This window comes from Cherax quadricarinatus, chromosome 1 (genome assembly GCF_038502225.1).
Source record: "Cherax quadricarinatus isolate ZL_2023a chromosome 1, ASM3850222v1, whole genome shotgun sequence".
NCBI classification, from domain to species: domain Eukaryota; kingdom Metazoa; phylum Arthropoda; class Malacostraca; order Decapoda; family Parastacidae; genus Cherax; species Cherax quadricarinatus.
In genome coordinates this window covers 2,940,570-2,967,915 of record NC_091292.1, presented here as the reverse complement: position 1 = coordinate 2,967,915, position 27,346 = coordinate 2,940,570, and the positions used below count along the sequence as shown (strand labels likewise).

General features: G+C 37.9%; 1 protein-coding gene across 4 annotated transcripts in view; it reads right to left on the bottom strand.

Annotated features, from left to right (window-relative positions):
• LOC128690876 (transcription factor CP2) overlaps window positions 1–27,346 on the bottom strand; it is a 95,474-nt gene that overhangs the window by 43,272 nt on the left and 24,856 nt on the right. For 3 of the 4 annotated variants that reach the window (XM_070083582.1, XM_070083514.1, XM_070083630.1), the window contains exons 2-6: window positions 26,537–26,741; window positions 24,317–24,432; window positions 20,158–20,318; window positions 8,040–8,273; window positions 2,105–2,227 (exon numbers count right to left, since the gene is read on the bottom strand). In XM_070083582.1, coding sequence (XP_069939683.1) covers window positions 2,105–2,227; window positions 8,040–8,273; window positions 20,158–20,318; window positions 24,317–24,432; window positions 26,537–26,711 — 809 coding nt within the window. In that variant the 5' untranslated portion in view covers window positions 26,712–26,741. The remainder of the gene's footprint in view (window positions 1–2,104; window positions 2,228–8,039; window positions 8,274–20,157; window positions 20,319–24,316; window positions 24,433–26,536; window positions 26,742–27,346) is intronic. The other variant, XM_070083684.1, reaches the window with a different exon arrangement.

The following is a 27,346-nucleotide window of genomic DNA, read 5'->3' as shown; positions in this document are numbered from 1 at the left end:
AAACAAGGACAAACTTACAGACTATGTTTTTAAGTTTAATGCAGATGCTAGTTGAGCTTTAAAGCTTCTCTGACCGCTATGTAATTTGGTACCCACACGGTGAAGGCAACATGTGGTGTAAATATTATGCAGAGAATTCGTAGTGTGGAAATTAGGAGGAGGTGTGGAGTTCCTAAAAGTATTAGTCAGAAGGCTGAAAAGGGGCTGTTGAGGTGCTTTGGTCATTTAGAGAGAATGGAACAAAGCAGAATGACTTGGAGAGCATATAAATCTATTGGGGAAGGAAGGCGGGGTAGGGGTCGTCCCCGAAAAGGTTGGAGGGAGGGGGTAAAGGAGGTTTTGTGGGCAAGTGGCTTGGACTTCCAGCAAGCGTGCATGAGTGTGATAGGAGTGAATGGAGATGAATGGTTTTTGGGACCTGATGAACTGTTGGAGTGTGAGCAGAACAATATTTTGTGAAGGGATTCAGGGAAACCAGTTATTTTATATAACCGGACTTGAGTCCTGGAAATTGGAAGTACAATGCCTGCACTCTAAAGGAGGGGTTCGGGATATTGGCAGTTTGGAGGGATATATTGTGTATTTTTATATGTATATACTTCTAAACTGTTGTATTCTGAGAACCTCTGCAAAAACAGTGATTATGTGTGAGTGAGGTGAAAGCGTTGAATAATGATGAAAGTATTTTCTTTTAGGGTATTTTCTTTCTTTTTGGGTCACCCTGCCTCGGTGGGAGATGGCCAACTTGTTGAAAAAAAAAAAATTCAGGGAAACAGGTTAGCCGGACCTAAGTCCTGGCAATGGGAAGTACAATTTCTGCACTTTAAAGGAGGGGTTTAGGATATTGGCAGTTTGGAGGGACGTTTAAATTGTCATGTCTGAGTGCCTCTGCAAAGACAGTGATTAAGTATGAGTGATGGTGAAGGTGTTGAATGATGAAAGTTTTTTCTTTCATTTTGTTTTTTTTTTTCTCATTGGGTCACCCTGCCTCGGTGGGAGGCGGCCAACGTGTTGAAAAAAAAAATGACGACGGTAACAAACAATTTAGGTAAAGACTGGATATCAGATTGGAAGGAGGGAGTATGGAGGAAGTGAATGTGTTCAGATATTTGGGAGTAGATATGTTGGCAGATGGGTATACAAAAGATGAGGTGAACCACAGAATTGATGAGGGAAAAACATGGGTGGTGCACTAAGGCATCTGTGGAGACAAAGATCATTATCCATGATGGCAAAAAGTGGAATGTATAAGAGTATAGTGGTACCAACACTCTTATATGGATGTGAAGCATGGGTTGTGAATGTTACAGCAAAGAGGAGGCTGGAAGCAGTGGAGATGTCGTGTCTGAGGACATGCATGGTGTAAATATTATGCAGAGAATTTGTAGCTTGGAGATTAGGAGGTACAGGATTACTAAAAGTATTATCCAGAGGGTTGAGGAGGGTTTGTTGAGGTGGTTTGGACATTTAGACAGGATGGAGAAAAACAGGATGACTTAGAGGGTGTATAAATCTGTAGTGGAAAGGTGGGGTAGGGGCTGCCCTAGGAAAGGTTGGAGGGAGGGGGTAAAGGGGGTTTTGTGTGAGGGGCTTAGACATCCAGTAGGCATGTGTGAGCATATTAGATAAGAGTGAAGACTAAATTATTTTTGGGACTTGACGAGCTGTTGGAGTATGAGCAAGATAACATTTAGTGAAGGGATTCGGGGAAACTGGTTAGTCAACTTATGTCCTGGAGGTAGGAAGTATAGTGCCTGCACTCTGAAAGAGGAGTGAAGATATTTGCAGTATGGAGGGGCATCTGAACTATTGCATCAGTGCAACTCTGGCAGGACAGTGAAATAGTGAATACTTGTGAAAGCATTTCTTCTTTTGGTCAACCTACCTTGGTGGGAGATAGCTAGTGTGTTAATTTTCTATTTTGCATACTTCATGATCACCAATATACAATATATTTTTTTTTTAAAAGACAGTACAATTGATGAAAATCAAATTTACAACTTTACTATATTTAGTACATGATCCTCACAATCATTTCACACACTGTAGCAAGAAAATATTAAAACTATACAGTCCTGTACAAGTGATAACTGTAATAACTTACCTTGTGAGATCGCCCAATTTTTTTACTTTGATTTCATATGACTGGCCTTGGTTCAGGTACGATAAACTTTCTTCATTCACCTTCGTTGCTACAGATGTTGCAGCCCCCAATATATATTGGAATCTGAAAGTGTACACAATCATAGCTTAGTGGTCATCTTTACTTATGGCATGACCAACTAGTCTCACATGTAAGATACATGTGTACTTGTTCATGCATTCAATACAATAATACCCTTCTTTTATCTCACAGTACTCATACAATACCTTGAATGTCCCTTTAACATTCAATCACTAACCCCTGATTTATATATCCTCTTTATCAAACCATTTTGCTTCCTTCTACCTTACTACTCTGTATCTAAGAACAATTTCTTTCAGACACTATATATATGACTAAAATTCTGGAAAAAAAAAAAAAAGTCCACATTATTTTATATAATGATAGCTTACTGAAAATATACTTCATTTTCATTATTTTTTAATAATTACAGAGAACCCGAGCAAAACAAATTATGCAGGATAATTTGTGGCAACAACAAGTAAGAGGGAGGTGAAAGTGTATAAACTAAGGGAGGAGGAAGTTCGGGTGAGCAGAAATGCAAAGCTAAGGCAACACTGCATAATGTCTACAATTAAGAAGATTACGTAAATTGCTTGGCTTCAGATCAAGAAGTATGTGCATTGCGCAACTAACTAATCGAAGTCCACAGTGCTAGGATGACAAAACACAGATGTTACCTAAGGAACAAAATGGGCCAGAGTGAGGCCAGGATGCTCCAACACAGGTGGAAACTAAGAACACAATGTTCCAAATTGTAAGCAAAGCTAAGGCAACACTGCATAATGTCTACAATTAAGATGATTACGTAAATTGCTTGGCTTCAGATCAAGAAGTATGTGCATTGCGCAACTAACTAATCGAAGTCCACAGTGCCAGGATGACAAAACACAGATGTTACCTAAGGAACAAAATGGGCCAGAGTGAGGCCAGGATGCTCCAACACAGGTGGAAACTAAGAACACAATGTTCCAAATTGTAAGCAGAAGTTTTTTCACCATGAGAATTGAGACAAACTCAATACAATGAAGTATGTAAATTCAAAAGAAAATATGACAAGGCTCATGGGGTTGGGAAAACATCACACTCCTTGATTTATATTTAAAGTTAGGGAGAATCCAAAAACTGCAGCACAATTCTCTCAAGTTGAGCAAATTCACAGGCATACTCAGGGAAATAAATAACTACTGGTACACAAATATATTAGAAAATGAGGGAAAATTTTTTAGGCAAATCTGGAAATTAAAATGACTAAACCATACAAGAAGAGTTAGATTAATTAAGGAATTTAAGCCATACACAGATAATGGAATTTAATGAGCATAAGTGCCTAATAAAAAGTGAACACAGTCCTCATGAAGATCACAGATTGTCTGGTAAAATCTTACAAGAATCAAAGATCCAAGTTAATTATAAACAGGTTACAAAAGGTCCATGAACTGGAAATGAAAATTGGACTACATTTCGATTTATTCTGGACTACTGACAAGTTGCAAATGAATTAGAAAACTGTGAAAGTCTAAGCAAGACCAATGCAGTAGGAGGTGAAAAAAGAAATAAGTCTGATAGTCATGTGTGTGAAGAGCAGAGTATTCAACAATGCACTTGGCAAGGTAGTAGGTTGGTAGACAGCAACCACCCAGGGAGGTACTACCGTCCTGCCAAGTGAGTGTAAAACGAAAGCCTGTAATTGTTTTACATGATGGTAGGATTGCTGATGTCTTTTGTCTGTCTCATAAATATGCAAGATTACAGGTACGTCTTGCTACTTCTACTACACTTAGGTCACACTACACATACATGTACACATTTATTTATACACACTCATCTGAGTTTTCTTTGATTTTATCTTAATAGTTCTTGGTCTTATTACTTTTCCTTTTATATCCATGGGGAAGTGGAATTAGAATATTTCCTCCGTAAGCCATGCGTGTTGTAAAAGTCAACTAAAATGCCAGGAACAATGGGCTAGTAACCCCTTTTCCTGTAATAATTACTAAAAAGAATAAGAAAAAGAAAATTGTCAAAGTGGGAAGTCTGAATGTGCGTGGATGTTGTGCAAATGATAAGAAAGAGATGATTGTGGATGTTATGAATGAGAAGAAGCTGGATGTCCTGGCTTTAAGTGAAACAAAGCTGAAGGGGGTGGGAGAGTTTCAATGGAGAGGAATAAATGGGATTAGGTCAGGGGTTTCAAATAGAGTTAGAGCTAAAGAAGGAGTAGCAATAATGTTGAAGGATAAGCTATGGCAGGAAAAGAGGGACTATAAATGTATTAATTCAAGGATTATGTGGAGTAAAATAAAGATTGGATGTGAAAAGTGGGTTATAATAAGCGTGTATGCACCTGGAGAAGAGAGAAGTGTAGAGGAGAGAGAGAGATTTTGGGAAATGTTGAGTGAATGCGTGGGGAGTTTTGAATCAAGTGTGAGAGTAATGGTGGTTGGGGATTTCAATGCTAAAGTGGGTAAAAATGTTATAGAGGGAGTAGTAGGTAAATTTGGGGTGCCAGGGGTAAATGTAAATGGGGAGCCTTTAATTGAGCTATGTGTAGAAAGAAATTTGGTAATAAGTAATACATATTTTATGAAAAAGAGGATAAATAAATATACAAGGTATGATGTAGCACGTAATGAAAGTAGTTTATTAGATTATGTATTGGTAGATAAAAGGTTGATGGGTAGGCTCCAGGATGTACATGTTTATAGAGGGGTAACTGATATATCGGATCATTATTTAGTTGTAGCTACAGTTAGAGTAAGAGGTAGATGGGAAAAGAGGAAGGTGGCAACAACAAGTAAGAGGGAGGTGAAAGTGTATAAACTAAGGGAGGAGGAAGTTCGGGTGAGACATAAGCGACTATTGGCAGAAAGGTGGGCTAGTGCAAAGATGAGTAGTGGGGAGGGGGTTGAAGAGGGTTGGAATAGTTTTAAAAATGCAGTATTAGAATGTGGGGCAGAAGTTTGTGGTTATAGGAGGGTGGGGGCAGGAGGAAAGAGGAGTGATTGGTGGAATGATGAAGTAAAGGGTGTGATAAAAGAGAAAAAGGTAGCTTATGAGAGGTTTTTACAAAGCAGAAGTGTTATAAGAAGAGCAGAGTATATGGAGAGTAAAAGAAAGGTAAAGAGAGTGGTGAGAGAGTGCAAAAGGAGAGCAGATGATAAGAGTGCGAGAGGCACTGTCAAGAAATTTTAATGAAAATAAGAAAAAATTTTGGAGTGAGTTAAACAAGTTAAGAAAGCCTAGGGAAAGTATGGATTTGTCAGTTAAAAATAGAGTAGGGGAGTTAGTAGATGGGGAGAGGGAGGTATTAGGTAGATGGCGAGAATATTTTGAGGAACTTTTAAATGTTGAGGAAGAAAGGGAGGTGGTAATTTCATGCACTGGTCAGGGAGGTATACCATCTTTTAGGAGTGAAGAAGAGCAGAATGTAAGTGTGAGGGAGGTACGTGAGGCATTACATAGAATGAAAGGGGGTAAAGCAGCTGGAACTGATGGGATCATGACAGAAATGTTAAAAGCAGGGGGGGATATAGTGTTGGAGTGGTTGGTACTTTTGTTTAATAAATGTATGAAAGAGGGGAAGGTACCTAGGGATTGACGGAGAGCATGTATAGTCCCTTTATATAAAGGGAAAGGGGACAAAAGAGACTGTAAAAATTATAGAGGAATAAGTTTACTGAGTATACCAGGAAAAGTGTACGGTAGGGTTATAATTGAAAGAATTAGAGGTAAGACAGAATGTAGGAGTAGGGGTAGGTAGGGGTCGTCCTCGAAAGGGTTGGAGAGAGGGGGTAAAGGAGGTTTTGTAGGCAAGGGGCTTGGACTTCCAGCAAGCGTGCATGAGCATGTTAGATAGGAGTGAATGGAGACGAATGGTACTTGGGACCTGACGATCTGTTGGAGTGTGAGCAGGGTAATATTTAGTGAAGGGATTCAGGGAAACCGGTTATTTTCATATAGTCGGACTTGAGTCCTGGAAATGGGAAGTACAATGCCTGCACTTTAAAGGAGGGGTTTGGGATATTGGCCGTTTAGAGGGATATGTTGTGTATCTTTATATGTGTATGCTTCTAAACTGTTGTATTCTGAGCACCTCTGCAAAAACAGTGATAATGTGTGAGTGTGGTGAAAGTATTCAATAATGATGAAAGTACAGTATTTTCTTTTTGGGGATTTTCTTTCTTTTTTGGGTCACTCTGCCTCGGTGGGAGACGGCCGACTTGTTGTAAAAAAAAAAAAAAAAAACTTGGCAAGGAAAGCATTTTTAGAAACAAAGCCAGGACTAAAATGAATGTTAGGGGATATAATGTCATGAGCCAATTCAACCAGACAATGAATTTAAAAAAAAAAATATCAGTTAAATAAAATCCCCTAAAGCCTGGCTGGAAAACTGTATGTAATACGAACAGACAAACTGCTATCAAATTCTTTTTATTCAAGTGTAGATGCTTCAAACAGCACTAAAACTTGAATACAGCAAGAAAAATAAATTAAATACTAAATGGCTGGTATTCAAATCTGGCATGGTATCAGCAGCAGCAGCAGCAATCATAGAAGGTTTCATTTAGTTTGAGTAGCAGCTACAGTGGATGATAAGTCCCTTTATTTTTCCCTTTGTCTCTCTCTCTCTTCCTTACTCCCCATTCCTTTTGATTTAGATGAATAATTTTATTATTAGGCCATACACTTTAAAGCATTTGTTGCAGTAACCTAAAAATACATTTACTTCCTATAAAATTAATCATAATAAGGTTTTTGGGAAAAATTGTCAAAATCTATCTTTGCTTCTTCTCTTTATCTGGGGACTGATTAAATTTATACTGCAATGTATAAACAGGAGTTAACCAAATATAGTCTAATGTGGTGGCAGAAATTATTTAATTTGTGTTTTGTCAACAGGATGTATGTGAATAGTATGGCAACATCTATTTCTCTCTCCCTCTTCTGTCCCTCTCCCACCTTCCCTTTCTATCTCCATCCCTTCATCACTTCCTCCCTCCATCCAAATAAATATTTTGATTATTAAACCATTTCTTCATGGCATTTACTTTATAAACTTATCTAGGCAGAACGCAGCTTCATCCATCCTCGGCTCCAAAGTGCTTATTAAGATGATTAATATCTATATACAGTGGACCCCCGGTTAACGATATTTTTTCATTCCAGAAGTATGTTCAGGTGCCAGTACTGACCGAATTTGTTCCCATAAGGAATATTGAGAAGTAGATTAGTCCATTTCAGACCCCCAAACATACACGTACAAACGCACTTACATAAATACACTTACATAATTGGTCGCATTGGGAGGTGATCGTTATGCGGGGGTCCACTGTACTTAGTATGGGGCAGATGTAATAGTGCTCCTGTCATGATGAGATGATACAAAATTCAGTAATAATAGAAGACCGCCTTAATGAAACCCATTTCTTGCTTCTTCTATATATATGGGGGAATAATTATGCCTATTTACTACTGTATCTAAAAAGGGGGTAGTTTTTTTTTTTTTTTTTGAGGTAAGAGGGGACTGGGCCTGAACATAGCATCAGAATTTTCCAGTTCTTCTTCTCAACTCTGGTCCCAATGTGTTTAGGAAACAAGCAGATGATTATTCTATTCGTGTAAATTCAACTAACGTAAGTAAACTACATTTCATAGAATTTCATTATATAGTAGCAGCAGATATTTGGCATACCTACATACTAACTAGCTCTATAGTGTGAACAATGGCCTCTAACACATGATGCCTTAACCTGTTTTGAATGTAAGTGGGACAATTTAAAGGCAAAGCAGTATTACTGGTAAGTGCATTTAAATGAGCATAATATACAGATCTAACTCTACACATCTTAGTGACCTAGATTAACATCCCTACCTGCTGTCTTCGTAAGACATATTTTGAGGGGAGATAGAAACAGGTTCATGTGTGACATCTGTGCTTGATGAATGGACGGATGAGAGGGCAGTGTGGTGGCAGGAAACTAGATTTGCGGATGAGGTTGTTTGATGCTGCAGTGTTCCCTGGTTGGCCCCAGGAGTTAGATGTTGCTGTAGTAGTTGATGAATGCTAGGTGGAGGACCTTCTGATATACTATCACTGCTCAAAAGCCTATAGAACAAGGAAAAGAACAGGATGTATTAGTAAACTAAATTTGGTTTGATCGCATTAGAGCAGTTGAGAGGTGTTCTGATCCTCTATCCCAGTGTATGTACCTGGCAAAACAAATTTGTGTGTGAAAGTCTTAAATAACTAATGCCTTACTTTTTCCTCTCTTACTCTCCCTCTCTCTCCTCCTCCACCTTCTAACCCCCCTCCCTCTCCTCCTCCACCTTCTAACCCCTCTCCCTCTCCTCCTCTACCTTCTAACCCCCCTCCCTCTCCTCCCCTACCTTCTAACCCCCCTCCCTCTCCTCCTCCACCTTCTAACCCCACTTTTCCTCTAGCGTCCCAACCCTTGCCTTTCAATGTTGACGGAGTCTCCTACTGCCACCATAAACTGTTGAGCACATAATGTGTATTATGAAGTGTAGTACTTAAAATAAATGGATGCTACGAATGAAATAATGATTTTGATTGTTTAAGATCTGATCTAATCAAACCAACAAGTCTCAAATTTGCTCACCTTAACTGTATGAACAAAACTCCACTATGATGGAATAGCATTTTTAAATAAATTATTGAGAATTCGCTTGTGTGTTATTACAACCTGAATATGATCAATTTAGACCAGATTCAATGAGTAAAATAAATAATAAGTGGCCCACAATATCTCAGCATCCCACTTCAATACGTGAAGTTTAAAAAAAAATCATTAACTGTAAACAGCACAAAAGACATTAACCCAGCACACCCCCCTTTGTTGACTAGCCACCATCACAACGTTCAGGGTTCATTTCACTGGAACATAAACATATGGGCTGGTTTCTTTATGCTTTTAGATTATCCTGCCCACCTAGCACTTAAACTAAGTACTGGTGCCTGTATGTTAGCTGGCTGCTGTGGATCACATCCAAATAAAAAATGTGCTAGAAAACTCCAGTCCCTCTGTAATGTCACATTCCATTTAAGAAAACACTAAAGTCCTGTGAGAACCGGACAGTGGGTTTTTTAAGATCACCCCAAATGGTAAATTATGTAAGTGTATTTATGTAATGCGTTGTAAAGGGTTTTTTGGGGGTCTGAAAAGGACAATTCTTACAATATTCCTTATGGGAAAAAAAGGTCAGTACTGGCACCTGAACTACTACTGAATGAAAGCAACCGGGGGGCCCCCCAAAGCTGAAAGATTCAAGGTAAAAGGTATTTGTGTATCTAATGAAGTTAATTAAAAAATCTTATGAGGCCAGATCAAACTCTTTCATAATAAAGGCATGATGCTTAATTCTTAAGACAGCGCGAAATATACGAGTATAAAAAATATACCACTGCTTTTGGTAGTACTGTGGTTAGTTTTTTAACACAGCTATTTCCCACCAAGTAAGGGGTGACCCAAAAAAAGAAAAAGCATTCACTATCACTCATTCTCTAGCTGTCTTACCAAAAGAGCATTGTCGTCACAATTGAAATAATTCCAAAAAAGAACTACATCCCCCTTCCCGAATCAAGTTAGTTAACAAAATACAGTATACAAAAATACAAAAAAAAGGGGGTGGGGGTTTTAAATTAACTAAAGGAAAAGGGAAAAGGAGAGGGGAAATTTCAATTTGACCAAACTACCCATCTAATAAGTTTCTGACATCAACTCCCATCTAATAAGTTTCTGACATCAACTAACTTCAATAAAAGAATTATGAATTCAGAATAAAAATCAAATTAAACTCATATTAAAAAAGTGTGTTTGGGCCTTGACCCCTTTTAGGTCAAAAGGAAAAACGAAGGGGCCCCAGTGTCAAAAATTTTGAGAAAAAAAAAAAAAAAAAACTTGGAATTAAAAATAATATTTTTGTGAAGGAATAAAACAAAACAAAAAAAATTTTTTGATCAGTACTTTTTAAAATACAGCGGGGGCGTATGACTTCCCAAAAAAACGGAATTTTTCATTTTTATTTTTTTTTTTTCCAGTAACATTTGTGGCCTGAGACCAATATAATGTATATTGTATATTAACTATTTTTTCAACAAAATAACTGCACTAAATTTTTTTATCATTATATTTCTTACAAAAATCAACAAGTTTATTGTAAACAAATGAAAATATTAGTGCGGTATTGTGTTGAATACAACTGTACCATGTAAATATGGGACAATGGGAAGGTAATGGTAATAATGTAATACCATATGGTCAAAGCCATATACATTTTACCATTGTAATATGATCCGTTAATGGTACCATTGCCTTGGGAATTGCCATATTACAATGGTCCAAAGGTTAAAACATAGAATTCCTCTTCAGCTCCATTCCATCAGTCTTAGAACTGTGTTGGAAAAGGAGAGTCAGAATTTGCCCAAAAGGAGTATGAGAGCTTCCTTTTCTGCTAGGGAATGAACAAAATACTTTGGCGGTGTTCCCACAATGCCATGCGGGGGTCCAGATTTTTTTCATAGGGGCACTGACCACCCAACCCCCTTTTCAGATTGGCCTACCCCATGGGGGGCCCAGTTTTTCTTTTGTTGATCACCCCCACCCCCTTTTCTTCAGATGTAGCCCCAAACCCTTTCCAAAAAATTTCAAAATTTTTTGGGAGATCTACTGTTTGGACCCTCAATGTAAAGCCGTAGATCTACGGCACGGACCTTGAAAGGGTTAAAAAAAAAATACAAATAATGTGACTAAGCACCCACCATCTCTAAGAAGTCAGGAAGGTGGAAGTATTCTGCCTAGAGCAGGTTACTCACAAGAGAGAAGTTACAAACTGGAGTCTTGTGTGGGCTGTCTTGAAGAGCAAAGGGAAAGGGGTAAGGTCTGCAACGCAGAGGTCGGGGGCGGGGGCAAAACACCAAAAAATACAGGGGCCCGAAAAGACACCCGTGCGACCATATGTAAGTGTATTTATGGGGTTTTAAAGCAGTTTGGGGTCTAAAAGAATAATCTATTTTCAAATTCCTTAAAAAATTGGGGAAATTTTGGGACCCCCAACATTTCTGGGGTGAAAAATAAAAAACCGGGGGGCCACTTCTTTTAAACCCAAAATTTAAATCTTAGAGAAGTCTTTGGGCTCTGTTAAAGTCGATTAAAGGCAAACCTCAATTATAAGTTGAGTTGCTGAACTCCAGACAATGTATTATTCCATCCCCTGATATTAATGCAAAAAAGCTTTAACAAGATCACTTGTCTCCTTAAAAAGTAATAAGGTCTACTACATTTCCCCATAAAGCCTTGATATGCATTATTTGATGAGTATTAAATATACAGTAATGTAATATTACAGGGTACAGTATGGTACAATTTGTTGTGTGACAAAATATCTACATATTTTTCAGTCAAAATATATTTAACTTTGAGCCATGACCTCTTTCAAAGAGTCTTTATTGGAAGCAAGCAACCTACAATGTTAAAACAAGACTTGCCTACATTAAGATTTAATGCAGAGCAGGGTCTCTCATTTGACAAACAGGGCTCAAACTTATAACTGTGATGAGTGTCAAGCATGATATTGTATTTAGAATATTGTCAATGAGAACAAAACTATGAAGTGTACCTCTGTGGCACTGTCCCCTACAGTTTCATTTATTATTTATTCCCATTCTTTAAATTCGAGGAGGTAATAAAAACAAACTAACATCAGGAAAGCAGCTACAGAATGCAAGGGGCATTTTAACCTAATGTCAAACGGGTCTGCCTTCATTAGCGCTCCAAACGATCTACATTTTATCTTTTCCCGCCCCCAAAATTTTGGGAAAAATTCCCCCGATGCCCGTCAGCAAAAATGGGGCCCTTTCATTTTGGGGTGCACAGTATTAAAAAAAACTGGGACCACTTAGTACCGGGACACCAGTTCAATTTGGGGCCAGCAAGCAAACAGTGCAAACACCGGATTCACTAAATCGTAGTATTAATTTTTCCCATTTTAAAAAGGGAAAATGATTTTGACCCCCAGTTTTGTGGTTTGAGGGGATGTGGCCCAGGGGGACAGAAATATCAAAACCTCAATAATAATTCATTGCTTTTGGGAACATCCTTTCAATTTTGGACACTGGAGTATACTGCGAATGTCCAAACTTAGGGCCCTTTGTAAAAAACAACTGGAACTAGTGGTTTGGGGGGTGGCTGGCCTGCTGGCTGACCGCTGGGGTGATCGGTGGCTGACCGGTTTGGCTACTGGCTTTTCTGTCTCCATCTGTCTGTTTATCTATCTCTTTTATCTTCTCTCTGTCCTTTTTTATCTCAAAGGACACATCGTTCAAATAAAAGTGTAAAATTTCAGGATAACCCAAAAAATCTAGACAAAATTATACTGTGCTTTAGAAATATAATGCTAACAACAGGACTGGCAAGTTTCACAAAAGGGAGGCAGAAAACACACACACACACAGGGGGACAACATACACAAAAGGAAAAGATAAGACATATCTAGAAGATAGACAGACATGTTTATGTGTAAGATGAAAAAATTAAAAGCCAGGGTTCCATGCCCCGTGAAATCAAGTGTCACCCAGTTACCCTGTCAGCAGTTTAGTGACACCCCTTAAAACCATGATTCAATTTTTTTCATGTATAAGCTGTCTAAAACATTGCTGGGACCAAAATGTAAATATTTATAATTCCTAGACAATAGTAAAGCCAAAAGGTGTAAATGTTTACCTGTCAGTGTTTTGGGTATTTAGTAAATTTCTGTATTTTAAAATTAATGTGAAAAAACGACTTGAAATACAAAATCTTAAATTTAAAATCAAAAAAAAAATTATAAAATATTAAAAGCAGGGGGGAATATTGTATTGGAGTGGGTAGTATTTTTGTTTAATAAATGTAATAAATGTTTAATAAATGTATGCACTGAGGTATATGTGGAGTCAAAAAATGTTATCTATGGAGGCAAAGAAGGGAATGTATGAAAGTATAGTAGTAAAAACCCTTATATGGGTGATTTGGGGGGTAAATGAGCAGCGAGGGAGGAGGGGGGCAGTGGGGATGTCTTGTTTAAGGGCAATGTGGTGTAAAATTATGAAAATTGGTGTGGGAAAATTTGGAAAAAGGGGTGGGTTAATAAAAAATAATAGAGAGGGCAGAAGAGGGGGTTTTTGAGGTGGTTTGGTCATTTGAAGAATGGATCAAAGGAATGAATGAAAATATAAATTAATGGGGAAAGGGAAGGGAGGTAGGGGCCCAAAGGGTTGGAGAGGGGGTAAAGGAGGTTTTGGGGGGCTTGACTTGAAAGGGGTAGGTGAGATAGGAGTGAATGGCGAAGGATTGGGGGCCCGAAACTGTTGGGGGTGAGCAGGGGAAATTTAGTGAAGGATTCAAGGGAAACCCGTTATTTTCCCATACTGGGCTTGAGTCCTGGGAAAAGGAATAAATGCCTGCAAAAGGGGGGTTTTGGGGTATTGGCAGTTTGGGGGGATATGTTTTGTATCTTTAAGATATGCTTCTAAACTGTTGTATTTTGAGCAACTTGCAAAAAGGGAATTTTGAGGGGGGAAAATGTTGAATGATGAAAAGCATTTTCTTTTTTGGGGTTTTTTTTTTTTGGGGCCCTGCCCGTGGGGGGCGGCCGACTTTTTGAAAAAAAAAAAGTAGAAAAGGGGAAGGGACCTAGGGTTGAGGGGCATGTATAGCTCCTTTTTATAAAGGGGAAAGGGGGAAAAAAAAGAATGTAATTTTTTTTTTTTTAACAAATCCGCCTCTACCGAGGCAGGGGACCCAAAAAAAAAAAAAATCCCCAAAAAAAAAATAACAATTAAATTTCACCACACTCACATTTTCACTGCTTTTGCAAAGGGGCTAGAATCAAAGCTTGAACATATAAAAAAAGAAAAAAAATTCCTAAAAGCCCAAAATTTCCTTTAAGTCAGGATTTCTTTTCCCTTTCCCGGGCTCAAGTCCACTTTGAACTAACGTTCCCGAACCTTACTTTTTACCCCGCTCCTCCCGCGAGGGCCCGAAATTCGCCCCTTCCCCCCTCCAACCGCCATGCCACTTTCCAAAAAACAGCCCCCCTAAAACCTCCCCCTCTTTCCACCCTTTTTAGGAACCCTCCCTTTCCCTTTTTATGTGTTCATTACATTTTTTTTTAAAAAAAAAACCAAGGATAGGGGAACAATGGGGCAAACGTTGCAAATGTATGGAATAGGTAGAAAGTTACTAAATGCTGTAAAGAGTTTTTATGAGGACAGTCAGGCTCGGGTTAGGGTATGTAGGAGAGAGGGAGACTACTTCCCGGTAAAAGTAGGTCTTAGACAGGGATGTCTAATGTCACCATGGTTGTTTAATATATTTATACATGGGGTTGTAAAAGAAGTAAGAAGTAAATGCTAGGGTGTTGGGGAGAGAAGTGGGATTAAATTATGGGGAATCAAGTACAAAATGGGAATTGACACAGTTACTTTTTGCTGATGATACTGTGCTTATGGGAGATTCTAAAGAAAAGTTGCATAAGTTAGTGGACGAGTTTGGGAGGGTGTGTAAATGTAGAAAGTTGAAAGTGAATACAGATAAGAGTACGGTGATGAGGGTATGAAACGATTTAGATAAAGAAAAATTGGATACCACATTGGAGAGAGGGAGTATGGAAGAAGTGAATGTTTTCAGATATTTGGGAGTTGACTTGTCAGCAGATGGGTTTATGAAGGATGAGGTTAACCATAGAACTGATGAAGGAAAAAAAAGGTGAGTGGTGCATTGAGGTATCTGTGGAGACAAAAAATGTTATCCATGGAGGCAAAGAAGAGAATGTATGAAAGTTTAGTGGTACCAACACTCTTATATGGGTGTGAAGCTTGGGTTGCAAATGCTCCAGTGAGGAAGCAGCTGGAGGCAGTGGAGATGTCTTGTCGAAGGGCAATGTGTGGTGTAAATAATATGCAGAGAATTTGGAATGTGGAAATTGGGAGGAGGTGTGGAGTTAATAAAAGTATTAGTAAGAGGGCTGAAGAGGGGTTGTTGAGGTGGTTTGGTCATTTAGAGAGAACTGATCAAAGTAGAATGACTTGGAGAGCGTATACAGAATTCTCCAAGGCCAATGGTATTGATGACTGGACAGACATTTTTCTTAACAAATTACTTAGACTATACAACAAACATTGTCCTATAAAAACGAAACAGATCACAAACAAACGGCTTGGTTGCCCATGGCTAACCAGCACCATTCTGAAATCCATTGATAAGAAACACCAATATGAAAAGCAATATAGACAGGGCTTAATACACAAAGATATTCTTAAACACTATTCATCAGTTCTCACCAAAGTAATAAAGAAAGCCAAACAACTATACTACTCCAGTAGATTCACAGACACTAGAGGAAATATAAAAAAGACCTGGAAAACACTCTCTCAGATTCTAGGGACCCACAAACTGAAAAAAAAAACAAGAATATTGTCCTAACTAAACCTAATGAAACACCACTACATCCCACTGACACAGCTAACAAGATAAACGACTTCTTCTCAACCATAGGATCTAATCTCGCCAATAAAATCCCACATACTAATGCCCATGCCGGGGGACTACCTAGATGGGAATTTCCCAAATTCCTTCTATCTTGCACCAACTGAGCCCTCGGAAGTCACCGAGATTATAAAGTCACTTAAAAACAACTCAGGGAATCTGCCTAATGTCCCACCATTACTGTACAAGCGAGCGGCCCATATCCTTTCGCATGCTATTTCGTTACTTTTTAACAAGTCACTAGAAACTAGCACCTTCCCGAAACTACCCAAGATGGCAAGCGTTACACCAATACATAAAGGTGGTGACCCTACAGACTTAAACAACTATAGGCCAATATCAAACTTACCATTGCTATCCAAAATCTTTGAGAAACTCGTGCACAGGAGACTATATTCATTTATAACAGCACAAAACATACTCAACCCCTGCCAATTTTGATTTAGGAAAAATAAAAGCACTAATGATGCAATCATAAAAATGCTAGATCTGCTTTACACAGCATTGGAAAATAAGGAATATCCACTAAGAATTTTTATTGACCTAAGAAAAGCTTTTGACACAGTAGACCACGACATCCTACTCCACAAACTTGACCATTACGGTATAAAAGGCCATGCGCTTGCTTATTTCAAATCTTACCTTACTAATAGGTATCAGTATGTTACCATTAAAGACACAGCATCAACAACACGGCCACTTGATACTGGAGTTCCGCAGGGAAGTGTCCTTGGTCCCCTGCTCTTCCTCATATACATCAATGATCTTCCAAACGTATCCCAACACCTGAAACCCATTCTCTTTGCTGACGACACGACTTATGTCATCTCTCACCCTAATCTTGCCACCCTCAACACCATTGTTAACGAGGAGCTGATCAAAATATCGACTTGGATGACAGCCAATAAACTTACGCTTAACACTGACAAAACCTACTATATTATGTTTGGTAGCAGAGCAGGAGATGCACAAATTAACATTAAGATCGACAACACTCTAATTACCAGACATAATGAGGGCAAATTCCTAGGCCTATACCTTGACAACAACCTGAATTTCAGCACCCATATCCAACACATAACCAAAAAAGTATCCAAAACAGTTGGGATCCTCTCCAAGATACGATACTACGTGCCGCAAAATGCCCTTCTCACACTATACCACTCACTTATTTATCCATACCTCACCTATGCTATTTGTGCTTGGGGATCAACACACCTAAAGCCAATAATAACCCAACAAAAAGCTGCAGTAAGAATAATCACTAAATCCCATCTCTGGCAACACACCCCCCCACTCTTCATAAATCTAAACTTACTCCCTGTTCAGTACATCCACACTTACTACTGTGCAATCTACATCTACAGGACCTTAACCCTTTCAGGGTCCAAGGCCAAAATCTGAAGTCACGCACCAGTGTCCAAGAATTTAAAAAAAAAAATTGTTATTTTTTCTTATGAAATCGTAGAGAATCTTTTTGTGAAGGTAATAAAACAAAAAGTACGAAATTTGGTGGAAAATTGACGAAATTATGCTCTCGCGAATTTTGATGTGTCAGCGATATTTACGAATCGGCGATTTTGCCGACTTTGACTCCCATTTTAGGCCAATTACATTATTCCAATCAACTAAATTCTTAGCTATTTCACTAGTATTACTTCTATTCTATCGATTGAGCACAAGAAATCGCCAAGTCAACTGTTTCAACTACAAAATAAAGTGATCGGAAATTGTTAATTTGGCCAATTTAACACAAAGTTCAAAATATTCTAATTTCAAAATAGGCTCCAGAATAAACAATGTAGGTATTCCTGGAACTAAACTAACATTTCCTCTGTTCATTAGTTACATTTTGAGGCTTTACAAATAAATTCCATTTTGATTTTTTATTCACATAATGAATTTTTATTCACACCAAAAAATAGAAGATTTACTGTTATGCAATACTGTAATAATTGTATAAATATCATCACCATATTTGTGAATGTATATTAGACCCACCAGCTGGCGTGTATTAGATGTGTGAGGTCGTTTGTTTACTCTTGAATATCGGCAAAAATTTAACATTTCTGCTACTTTGAGCTCAGTTTCAAGCCATTTCCAGTGCTAAAACCAATCAAAATCATCTCTATTTCTGTAATATGTCTTCCATTCTATCAAACGAGACCAAGAAATCGCAAATACAACTATAAAAAACATACGAAAAAACACTGCAAAGTCGCTGTTTTAATCAAAAAATCATGATCTCAGTTTTTTTCTCTCATTATACACAGTGTGCTGCAGGATCTGTTTTATGTGGTGCACACATACCACATAGATGTATTCTCTCATATTTAGGCCCAAATGTACCACTCACAGTTTATCAGAGTGAGCTGAGCTCATGGCGTAGATCTACGGTTTGGACACTCACCGTAAAGCCGTAGATCTACGGGACGGACCCTGAAAGGGTTAAACTCCAATATCAACCTTGACCTAAAACGCTTTCTTGATAGTTGTGACAGAACCCACAGGCATAACACCAGACACAAACATCTCAACGACATTCCCCATGTCCGACTAAACCTTTACAAAAATTCAATGTATGTCAAAGGCCCTAAAATCTGGAACACCCTATCTGAGAACTCTAGAACTGCAGACACATTCATCACCTTCAAAACTACCATTAGAAAACATCTTATCTCCCTGATAAACCCCATCAACTAACTACACGAATACCACCTGGTGGTTCACACTTACACTCACTCACCCATTTGACCATAAACAGAAATATTAATCTCAATCTTAAAATAATGAATCCTATGATACTCCAATACTGAAACTATGTACTGTGCCAAAACAAAAGCATTCACATTGCTAAACTCACAAACTAGTATTTAGTCACTTAGCCATAATACTAACTTACCTCATAATTTGTAATATTTTAAAATAAAGAATTAAACTAAGTCTGCCCGAAATGCCTAGCCATGCTAGGCGTTCTAGTGGTACAGTCTGTAATCATTATTTAACTACATGTAAACCACACAACAACCAAATTCTGTAAATTCAACATTGTAATCTTTATAGAGAATAAACTTAGAATTTGAATTTGAATTATAAATCTGTAGGGAAAGGAAGGCAGGGCAGGGGTCACCCTCAAAAAGGTTGGAGGGAGGGGGTAAAGTAGGCTTTGTGGGTGAGTGGCTTGGAATTCCAGAAAGCACATGTGAGCGTGTTAGATAAGAGTGAATCAAGATGAATGGTTTTTGGGACCTGACGAGCTGTTGGAGTGTGAGCAGGGTAATATTTAGTGAAGGGATTCAGGGAAACTGGTAATTATAGATTTAGCCGGACTTGAATCCTGGATGGAAGTATAATGCCTGCACTTTAAAGGAGGGGTCTGTAATATTGACAGTTTGGAGGTACTTCTAAACTGTTGTATCTGGGCGCCTCTGCAAAGACAGTGATTATGTACGAGTGAGGTGAAAGTGTTGAATGATGATGAAAGTATTTTCTTTTTGGGTCACTTTGCCTTGGTGAGAGACGGCCAACTTGCTGAAGAAAAAAAAAAATTGGGTAAGACACCAGCAAACCAACACAGAGACAATAATACAGAAGAAGAGTTCCGTATATGTAGATAAATGATTCAGAGAACCCACAAGTTGATATATTAGACACCTGTGCAACACTTGGGTATCTTTATTGTGGAAACATTTCACCACACACTGGATTCATTAGCCCAATATAAAGAAGAATGGTGAAGATCAGAAGGAGACCGAGGTAATTAGTCCCTTAGCCAAGAGTCAATTACATCGACTACAGGTTTTGAGGGACTGATCCTCAAACTCCTTACCCTTCTGATCTTCACCATTCTTTGTACTGGACTGATGAAGCCACTGTGTCGTGAAACGTTTTCACAATAAAGATATCCAAGTGTTGCACAGGTGTCTAATTTATCAGTTCTTTATATATTGGTGCTACACAGTGGCTCTGTTCAGTATGAGATCAAAATATATAAAACTCATGTTATCCTTTTTTGCTGTCTCCCTTGTGTCCATTTTTTTCTCATTAGACAGTGTTTATCAGACTTCTATGCATATACAGCATCTTCTCACTTAGCGACTTACTCATTTACCAATGCCTCGGACTATGATGGGCTCTCTGACCAATATGCATACCTAAATAATGTATATTAGAGCTGATTTCCTCTATTCTGTTTATTTCAATATACAGTACACTACTATATAAACATTTAAAAATATACCAGAAATGTTATAAATGGTGCAAAGGTGACATTAACACAATATCAAGGATGGTTGACACAAACTCACTACCATTATAGTGTGATCCTCACTTAGCGACAAATTTGTTTAACGACGTGGTCTCATGAACGGAACTCCATCGTTAAGTGAGGAGAGGTTGTACTTGGATAACTTGAAAATACTTACACACAGCTAACAGAGTACAACTTACTTGAAAAGCCTGTCAGTTGTATTGCTTTGTGACGAATCATCAAATGTTGCAGGGGTGGACGATGTAATACTTTGCTTGTCTTGGTTTGGTGATGCTGCCTCCTCCTTGAACTGTGACACAGAAGGAAGAGCAAGTAAAGCCTCACTCATGTTGTACGATGCCTGCAGATGGAAAATATTAAAAAATAAAGATGACTACTAATAAGAGCACAGACTGTATCCTGATACATATTGTATGTACAGTACATGTTTGTTTATGCTTTTCCTTCTTTGGGTCGCCTTACATTAGTGGAAAGTTTATCTGGCAACCACACACACAGTGCTACCCTTTCTTGTGCAAACTCACACAAGAAGGTTGAAGCCTTTTACCATAAATATTGTTTCCATTTCACATTTTAACAGGATGGCTTGTGTATAAACACAAAGTATTATAATTTTTATACCACTATGATTGCAATAACTAAGACAAATTATTAATTTATTTTCTTTACATTTGCATCATGATTCAAAATTTCTCTAATGTTTGTATTACTATCTATTCTGTGACAAACATTATATTAATGTCTACGATCTGTATATTTCTGACATATAGACAGCTATGCAGTGGTCAGAAAATACAAGTTAAATTTCTCAGGTGTTACATAATAGAACAGAACTCCTCATTATGTGACCAACAGTTAACACTGTACACTACAGTACTCTAAGTACTATCCTCCAGATTATAGGTGGTTAGTTTCTCGTGGTAACATTTTTGGCTTGTAACCAAATTACTTGGGATCGATCCAGGTGCAGGTGTACATGTTGGGTATGTTTCCTTACACCTTCTGCCCTTGTTCAGCTAGAAGTATCTGGGCAGTAGCTGACTGTTGTGGGTGGCATTCTGGGGTGAAGTTGGTATCACACTTCAAATTAAAGCTGGGCTTTACAGTGACCTAGGGTAGGGTGAATAAAAGCCCCATAAGTGACACTTTCTTTATCAAATTCATTTTTTTTAAAGACTCTCTAGCTTGCCACTTAATTTTTAATTATTGTTTTCGATGTTTCTATTTTGCCCATAAAATCACAATAAGGTAAAACTTTGCTATAAAAATTTCTAGAAATAATAAAAATATCAACAGTATTAATTAAATCATTACCCTTGATACAACAAGTTAACATTTTCCCTGACATTCAAGATCTGTAGTCAATGTTAATTTTAATACTCCATTAACATCAACATCAATTATAGAACAGTACATAAAAAAGTGCTGTATAAAAACTGAAAAACTATCAAAAAATTATATACTATACTGAACACGACTTCTTCCAAATTCTTCAGTGTAATTACTGAGAAGTAGTGAAGGTAAGTTAAGCATCACCTGAGGTGGTAGTAGTGGCAGGATCTACTTACAGTATAGTGTAATGTATGCATGTGATGCACCAAGAGCAATGCATAGAACTTCTAATTCTGACTGGTGCCACTTATAATTCAGTGTGGCACAGATGTGTTGGCTCTATTACAACATGAAAAAATCATAATATGGTACAGTATTTGTTTTATATAAAGACAGTTGTTGCTAAAGCTACAGTGCTGTATTTATTACAAATAATTCTACTTTGAATAAATAGATATGGTGTGATACTGGCTGCCATTCTCACTCCATCTGTAAATAAACTGATCTGGTGTGCAGTAGCAACAGCATTCAACAATGTGTGTGCTCTCTCTCTCTTTCTCATTCTCTCTCTCTCTCGTGCCTTACAGCTTTATTTTTGATGATACATGCATGGAAGTGAAGAAGTTTCACTTCAACATACCTAGTGATCTGCTGCCTCCTCCACTAATCCACTGCTTTTAATACATAACACTTCTCATCACTGTTTACATCAGTATCTTCTTTACCAGTCACTAGTATAAAATAGTGCAGAACTGTGAACCTAAGTTAATATATTGTGTAGTATCTAAAAATTCCACATAAAAATTAAATAAAAATGTGTGTCACAGTTCTCAATGTGCTTGTACGCAGACTTAGTACAGTATTAGTGAAAGTCAAGTGGTACTCAAAAGAAACTTTGTAATCCTTTCATTTATGTCTTCTATACCTCCTTCCATTCCAAGTATGACTAGTAAATTGGGTCAAATGTGTTAACCCTTTCAGGGTCCGTGCCATAGATCTACGGCTTTACGTTCAGGGTCCAAACCGTAGATCTACGCCATGAGCTCAGTTCACTCTGATAAGCTGTGAGCAGTAAATTTGGGCCTAGATATGAGAGAATATAACTATGTGGTATGTGTGCACCACATAAAACAAATCCTGTAGCACACAGTGCATACTGGGAGAAAAAAACTGAGACCGTAATTTTCGATTAAAACAACAACTTTGCAGTGTTTTTTTGTATGTTTTTTATAGTTGTATTTGCAATTTCTTGGTCTCATATGATAGAATGGAAGATATACTACAGAAATAGAGATGATTTTGATTGGTTTTAGTACTGAAAATGGCTTGAAACTTAGCTCAAACGAGCAGAAATGTTAAATTTTTGTCGATGTTCAAGAGTAAACAAATGACCTCACAAGTCTAATACATGACAGCTGGTGGGTCTAATATACATTCACAAATGTGGTGATATTATTTATACAATTATTACAGTCTTGCATAACAGTAAATCTTCTATTTTTTGGTGTGAATAAAAATTCATTATGTGAATAAAAAATCAAAATGGAATTCATTTGCAAAGCCTGAAAACGTAACTAATGAACAGAGGAAATGTTAGTTTAGTGCCAGTAATGCCTGCATTGTTTATTTTGGACGCTATTTTGAAATTGGAATATTTTGAACTTTGCATTAAATTGGCCGAATTACCAATTTCCGGTCACTTTATTTTGTTGCTGAAACAGTTGATTTGGCGATTTCTTGTGCTCAATCGATAGAACAGAAGTAATACTAGTGAAATAGCTAGGAATTTGGTTGACTGGAATACTGTAATTGCCCTAAAATGGGAGTCAAAGTCGGCAAAATCGCCGATGCGTAAATATCGCCGACACATCAAAATTCGCGAGAGCATAATTTCATCAATTTTCCATCAAATTTCGTACTTTTTGTTTTATTACCTTCAGAAAAAGATGCTCTACCATTTCATAAGAAAAAATAACAAAATTATTTTTTGAAAATTCTTGGACCCTGGTGCACACTTTGAAATTTGGCCTCTGGACCCTGAAAGGGTTAAATATGGGAGAAAAAATTCCAGGAAAATTCAACTGTAAACCAGTAAACTCTTCAGAACACTGGCCAACAGTGCAAAATACCCCAATGAAAAGCATGGGTGCAATGAGTACACTGAGGGAAAACTCAATAACTGTGAAGGGACCAAGATTTTTCAACATCCTTCCTTCAAATATAAGAGGGGAATTACCAACAGACCCCTGGCTGTCTTCAAGAAGGATTTGATTAAGTTTCTCTAGTCAGTGCCTGATTAGCTGGGCTGTGGTGTTTTGTTAGACCTCGTGAAGCTAGTACCAACAGCCTGGTTAATTAGGTCATCCACCGGGCCACAGAGGCACTCACCCTCAGAACACACTCCAGTTTAGGCTCCGGGTAGCTTTAAAAATAACATTTGGATAAATGAATGTAGGAAGTGCTAAAAAAAAAAAATCCAAAAAAATTACCTTGAGTTAAAAATGGAATATGCAGCTATCACCTGGCATCCACAATTAAAGAAAAATGAACAAGGTAGAAAATGATTAAAGGCAAATTACAAAATGATTACCAGTGTTTATAAGAAAAAATATGAATTCTGATGAAAAAGAAGAGTGGACACATGACAGCCACTTATAATATTGTATAAAGGCCATAAAAGTTACAGACTAGTTTTGCTGAATATTGTATTTTGTAGTATTTACTCAATCATATACATTTGTCAGTCACATTACGATGCAGTGTATGACAGTGGTGCCATCTCACGTACACCTATCAGATACATATATTGCAATATACGTGAATATTGCCACCTCATACACACATATCAGTCACACACATGTAGTATACCGCAACATGCATAAGTGGTGCAATCTCTACCAAGTTTAGACCCTGTTATTTAGATACCTGACTATTATGAGGCAAGTAGTGTACTCTGTCTGAATAAAATGACAGAAGGCATCAATAAATGCTCATAACATTACTCACAGTGCTTATGTCAACCCCTAAACCTGAAAGGGAGTCATCAAAATCTTCTGCAAGTCCTTGATCAATGTCCTCTGATTCCCAGTGTCGCTGATGGCCTCCTTCTACAGATATGTAACCTGTGAACATAGCAGATGAAAGCAAGTTAGTATCAAGTATATACAGTGGACCCCCGCTTAACGATCAGCTCCCAATGCGACCAATTATGTAAGTGTATTTATGTAAGTGCGTTTGTACGTGTATGTTTGGGGGTCTGAAATGGACTAATCTACTTCACAATATTCCTTATGGGAACAAATTCGGTCAGTACTGGCACCTGAACATACTTCTGGAATGAAAAAATATCGTTAACCGGGGGTCCACTGTACTTTATTCACATTTAAATTACTATTATTATTCTTCCTTTCTTCCAGCAAACTGGCAGTATCCCACCAAGGCAGGGTGGCCCAAAAAAAGAAAAACAAAAGTTTCTCTTTTTAACTTTAGTAATATATACAGGAGAAGGGGTTACTAGCCTCTTGCTCCCAGCACTTTAGTCGCCTCTTACGACATGCATGGCTTATGGAGGAAGAATTCTGTTCCACTTCCCCATGGAGATAAGAAGAAATAAACAAGAACAAGAACTAGTAAGAAGACGGAAGAAAACCCAGAGGGGTGTATATATATGCTTGCACATGCATGTGTAGTGTAACCTAAGTGTATGTAGAAGTATCAAGATGTACCTGAAATCTTGCATGTTTATGAGACAGAACAAAGACACTAGCAATCCAACCATCATGTAAAATAATTACAGGCTTTTGTTTTACACTCACTTGGCAAGATGGTAGTACCTCCCTGGGTGGTTGCTGTCTACCAACCTACTACTTAGGATTATTATTATTATTATGACTGTTATATTCATGAGACATGGGAAAGGGATGTAATCAAGTTTGATCTGAGAAAGGGTTGGGTAACTTCAATTCCTTTGAAAATTTGAGTGCAATACAGTAGCAAGTTGGTCACTGAGGGGTTCAAGGCCAGTGATTTTTCACTGAACCATTCAGAGAGTGGGAGAAACAGATGTTATGAAGGAAGATGTGACTGAATGGTTGGATCATGGTTACCAGATGTTGAGTGATCCAGAAATTACAGATGAAGCTATTAGCACCCTCTGGATGAACAGGATAGTGATAACAACAAAAGAGAGACTGTGAGGCTACCCAAATTGTCATCCGTATCAGATGCAATTAAGGTTCTCATCATATACATGGACATCAGAGAAATGCAGGCCTATTAGCCATATTTTTTAACTTTAAGGGAATTTGTCACGAGGGAGCAGCATCAGTGTGAAAAACAAATGAAACCTGATGTATTCTGTAAACCTGTTCATTATTCTGTATCTCCCAAACCATCTAAAAGGAAGTCAAAACAATCTAAGTGTCCTTAACCATCTATGCCTGTTGAGCCATCTATGTCTCCCACACCATCTGCAATGTTTATGCTGGAGCTTTACAGCTTCTCTGACTCAACAAAAGTTATTCCGAGTCACTGCTAGACAACATGGTAATCCAACTGTAAGCTCAAGATTCTATCCACCAGAAGAGGTAAAAAATTACTCTAATTATGTTCGGGTACAGTACTGTAATTTACTCTACCATATTGCAATAGTGTAGCTTACTCTTAGTATGTCTGGTAATGCCACCAATACAGCAGACTTAAGTCTGCTGCATTGGACATTTGTCCATGTCCTGTAGTTGGCAACCTTGACCATTTTCAAACAAAGGATTTTTGTTAAAGTGGCCTCCCATTCCCACTATTAGTCCATTACACAGAGGTTCACTGTACTGCACCTCCAATAAAAAGCAGAGAGCAGTGAGTACACTTAGTAACAACTCAATAAGTGTAAAAGGACCTAAACATTTCAACATTATCCTTTCATACATAAGGGAAATCAGCAATAGACGCTTACCTGTCCTCAAGGGGAAACCTAAGTTCAGGTCAGTTCCTAAACAACCAGGCTGAGTTGCCTACAGTGGACTGAGTGTAGCTAGCACCAACAGCCTGATTATCAGGCCATCAACCAAGAGGCTTGGTCTAGGACTGCACTACAGACGCAGTGATTCCTGGAATTGTCTACAGGTAAGCTACTAGTCATGTACAGTATAGGAGTATACTGTAATATAATTTATGAAAATTTATACTGCTTTTCAGATATAAAAACTGTACATATAATAGCTACAGTACCTTTTTTACTCGGCACTCCTATGCTTTTTATTGCTTCTTGCCAGTCAGTGAAGACTCCAAGACGGCGAGCATTGTTGTCATCCTCGTGAGCTTCCAAAGGATCAAGAATTCGTTTACGAGTTCGGCCACTGCAAACCTCACCAGATCTATTACCCCCCGAAACTGGGTCACCCATGTCAATCTGTATCGGGTAGCTATCAGGATTCTGTAAAGAGATACAACAAATATTTAGAATATAAAAATTTAAATTGGAATGCACTAATACAGTAATATATTATCCTACAATGAAAAGAATGAATAAACTAGTCTGTAATGCTGTTAACATTACACACTCAACATGCACAGGATGCTACCAACTGAAACAAGCAGACTGCCATGCCTATTCTGCAACTACAATATAGTGACATAGCATGTAATGTGGGTATATTAGTTTATGGATTTTCACAATGCTTTACTGGGGTTCAGATAATAGCATAACTATAAATAAATTATAAACATGCCTTTGCCTAGTAGTCAAATGTGTTTATGGGGCTAATTATCATACAATGCTGATGAGGTTCTGTCGTGGCTCTACCTAGAAAGGCAGATGTGGTTGAAATACAATCCCTGACTGGGTCCTATAGCTAAGTATCATTGCATTCAATTAAAGGTGACAATATTAAGTCTCCCTGATTACATAATTACACAGAAATTGCTATTTATGACTGCTGCCTATACATTACTGTGATTTTAATGTGTATAAAGCAATCTTAATTAGGCAAATTTTTATAGTGTAATAATGTATAGCTACTAATTTCCTGAAAAAAAAAA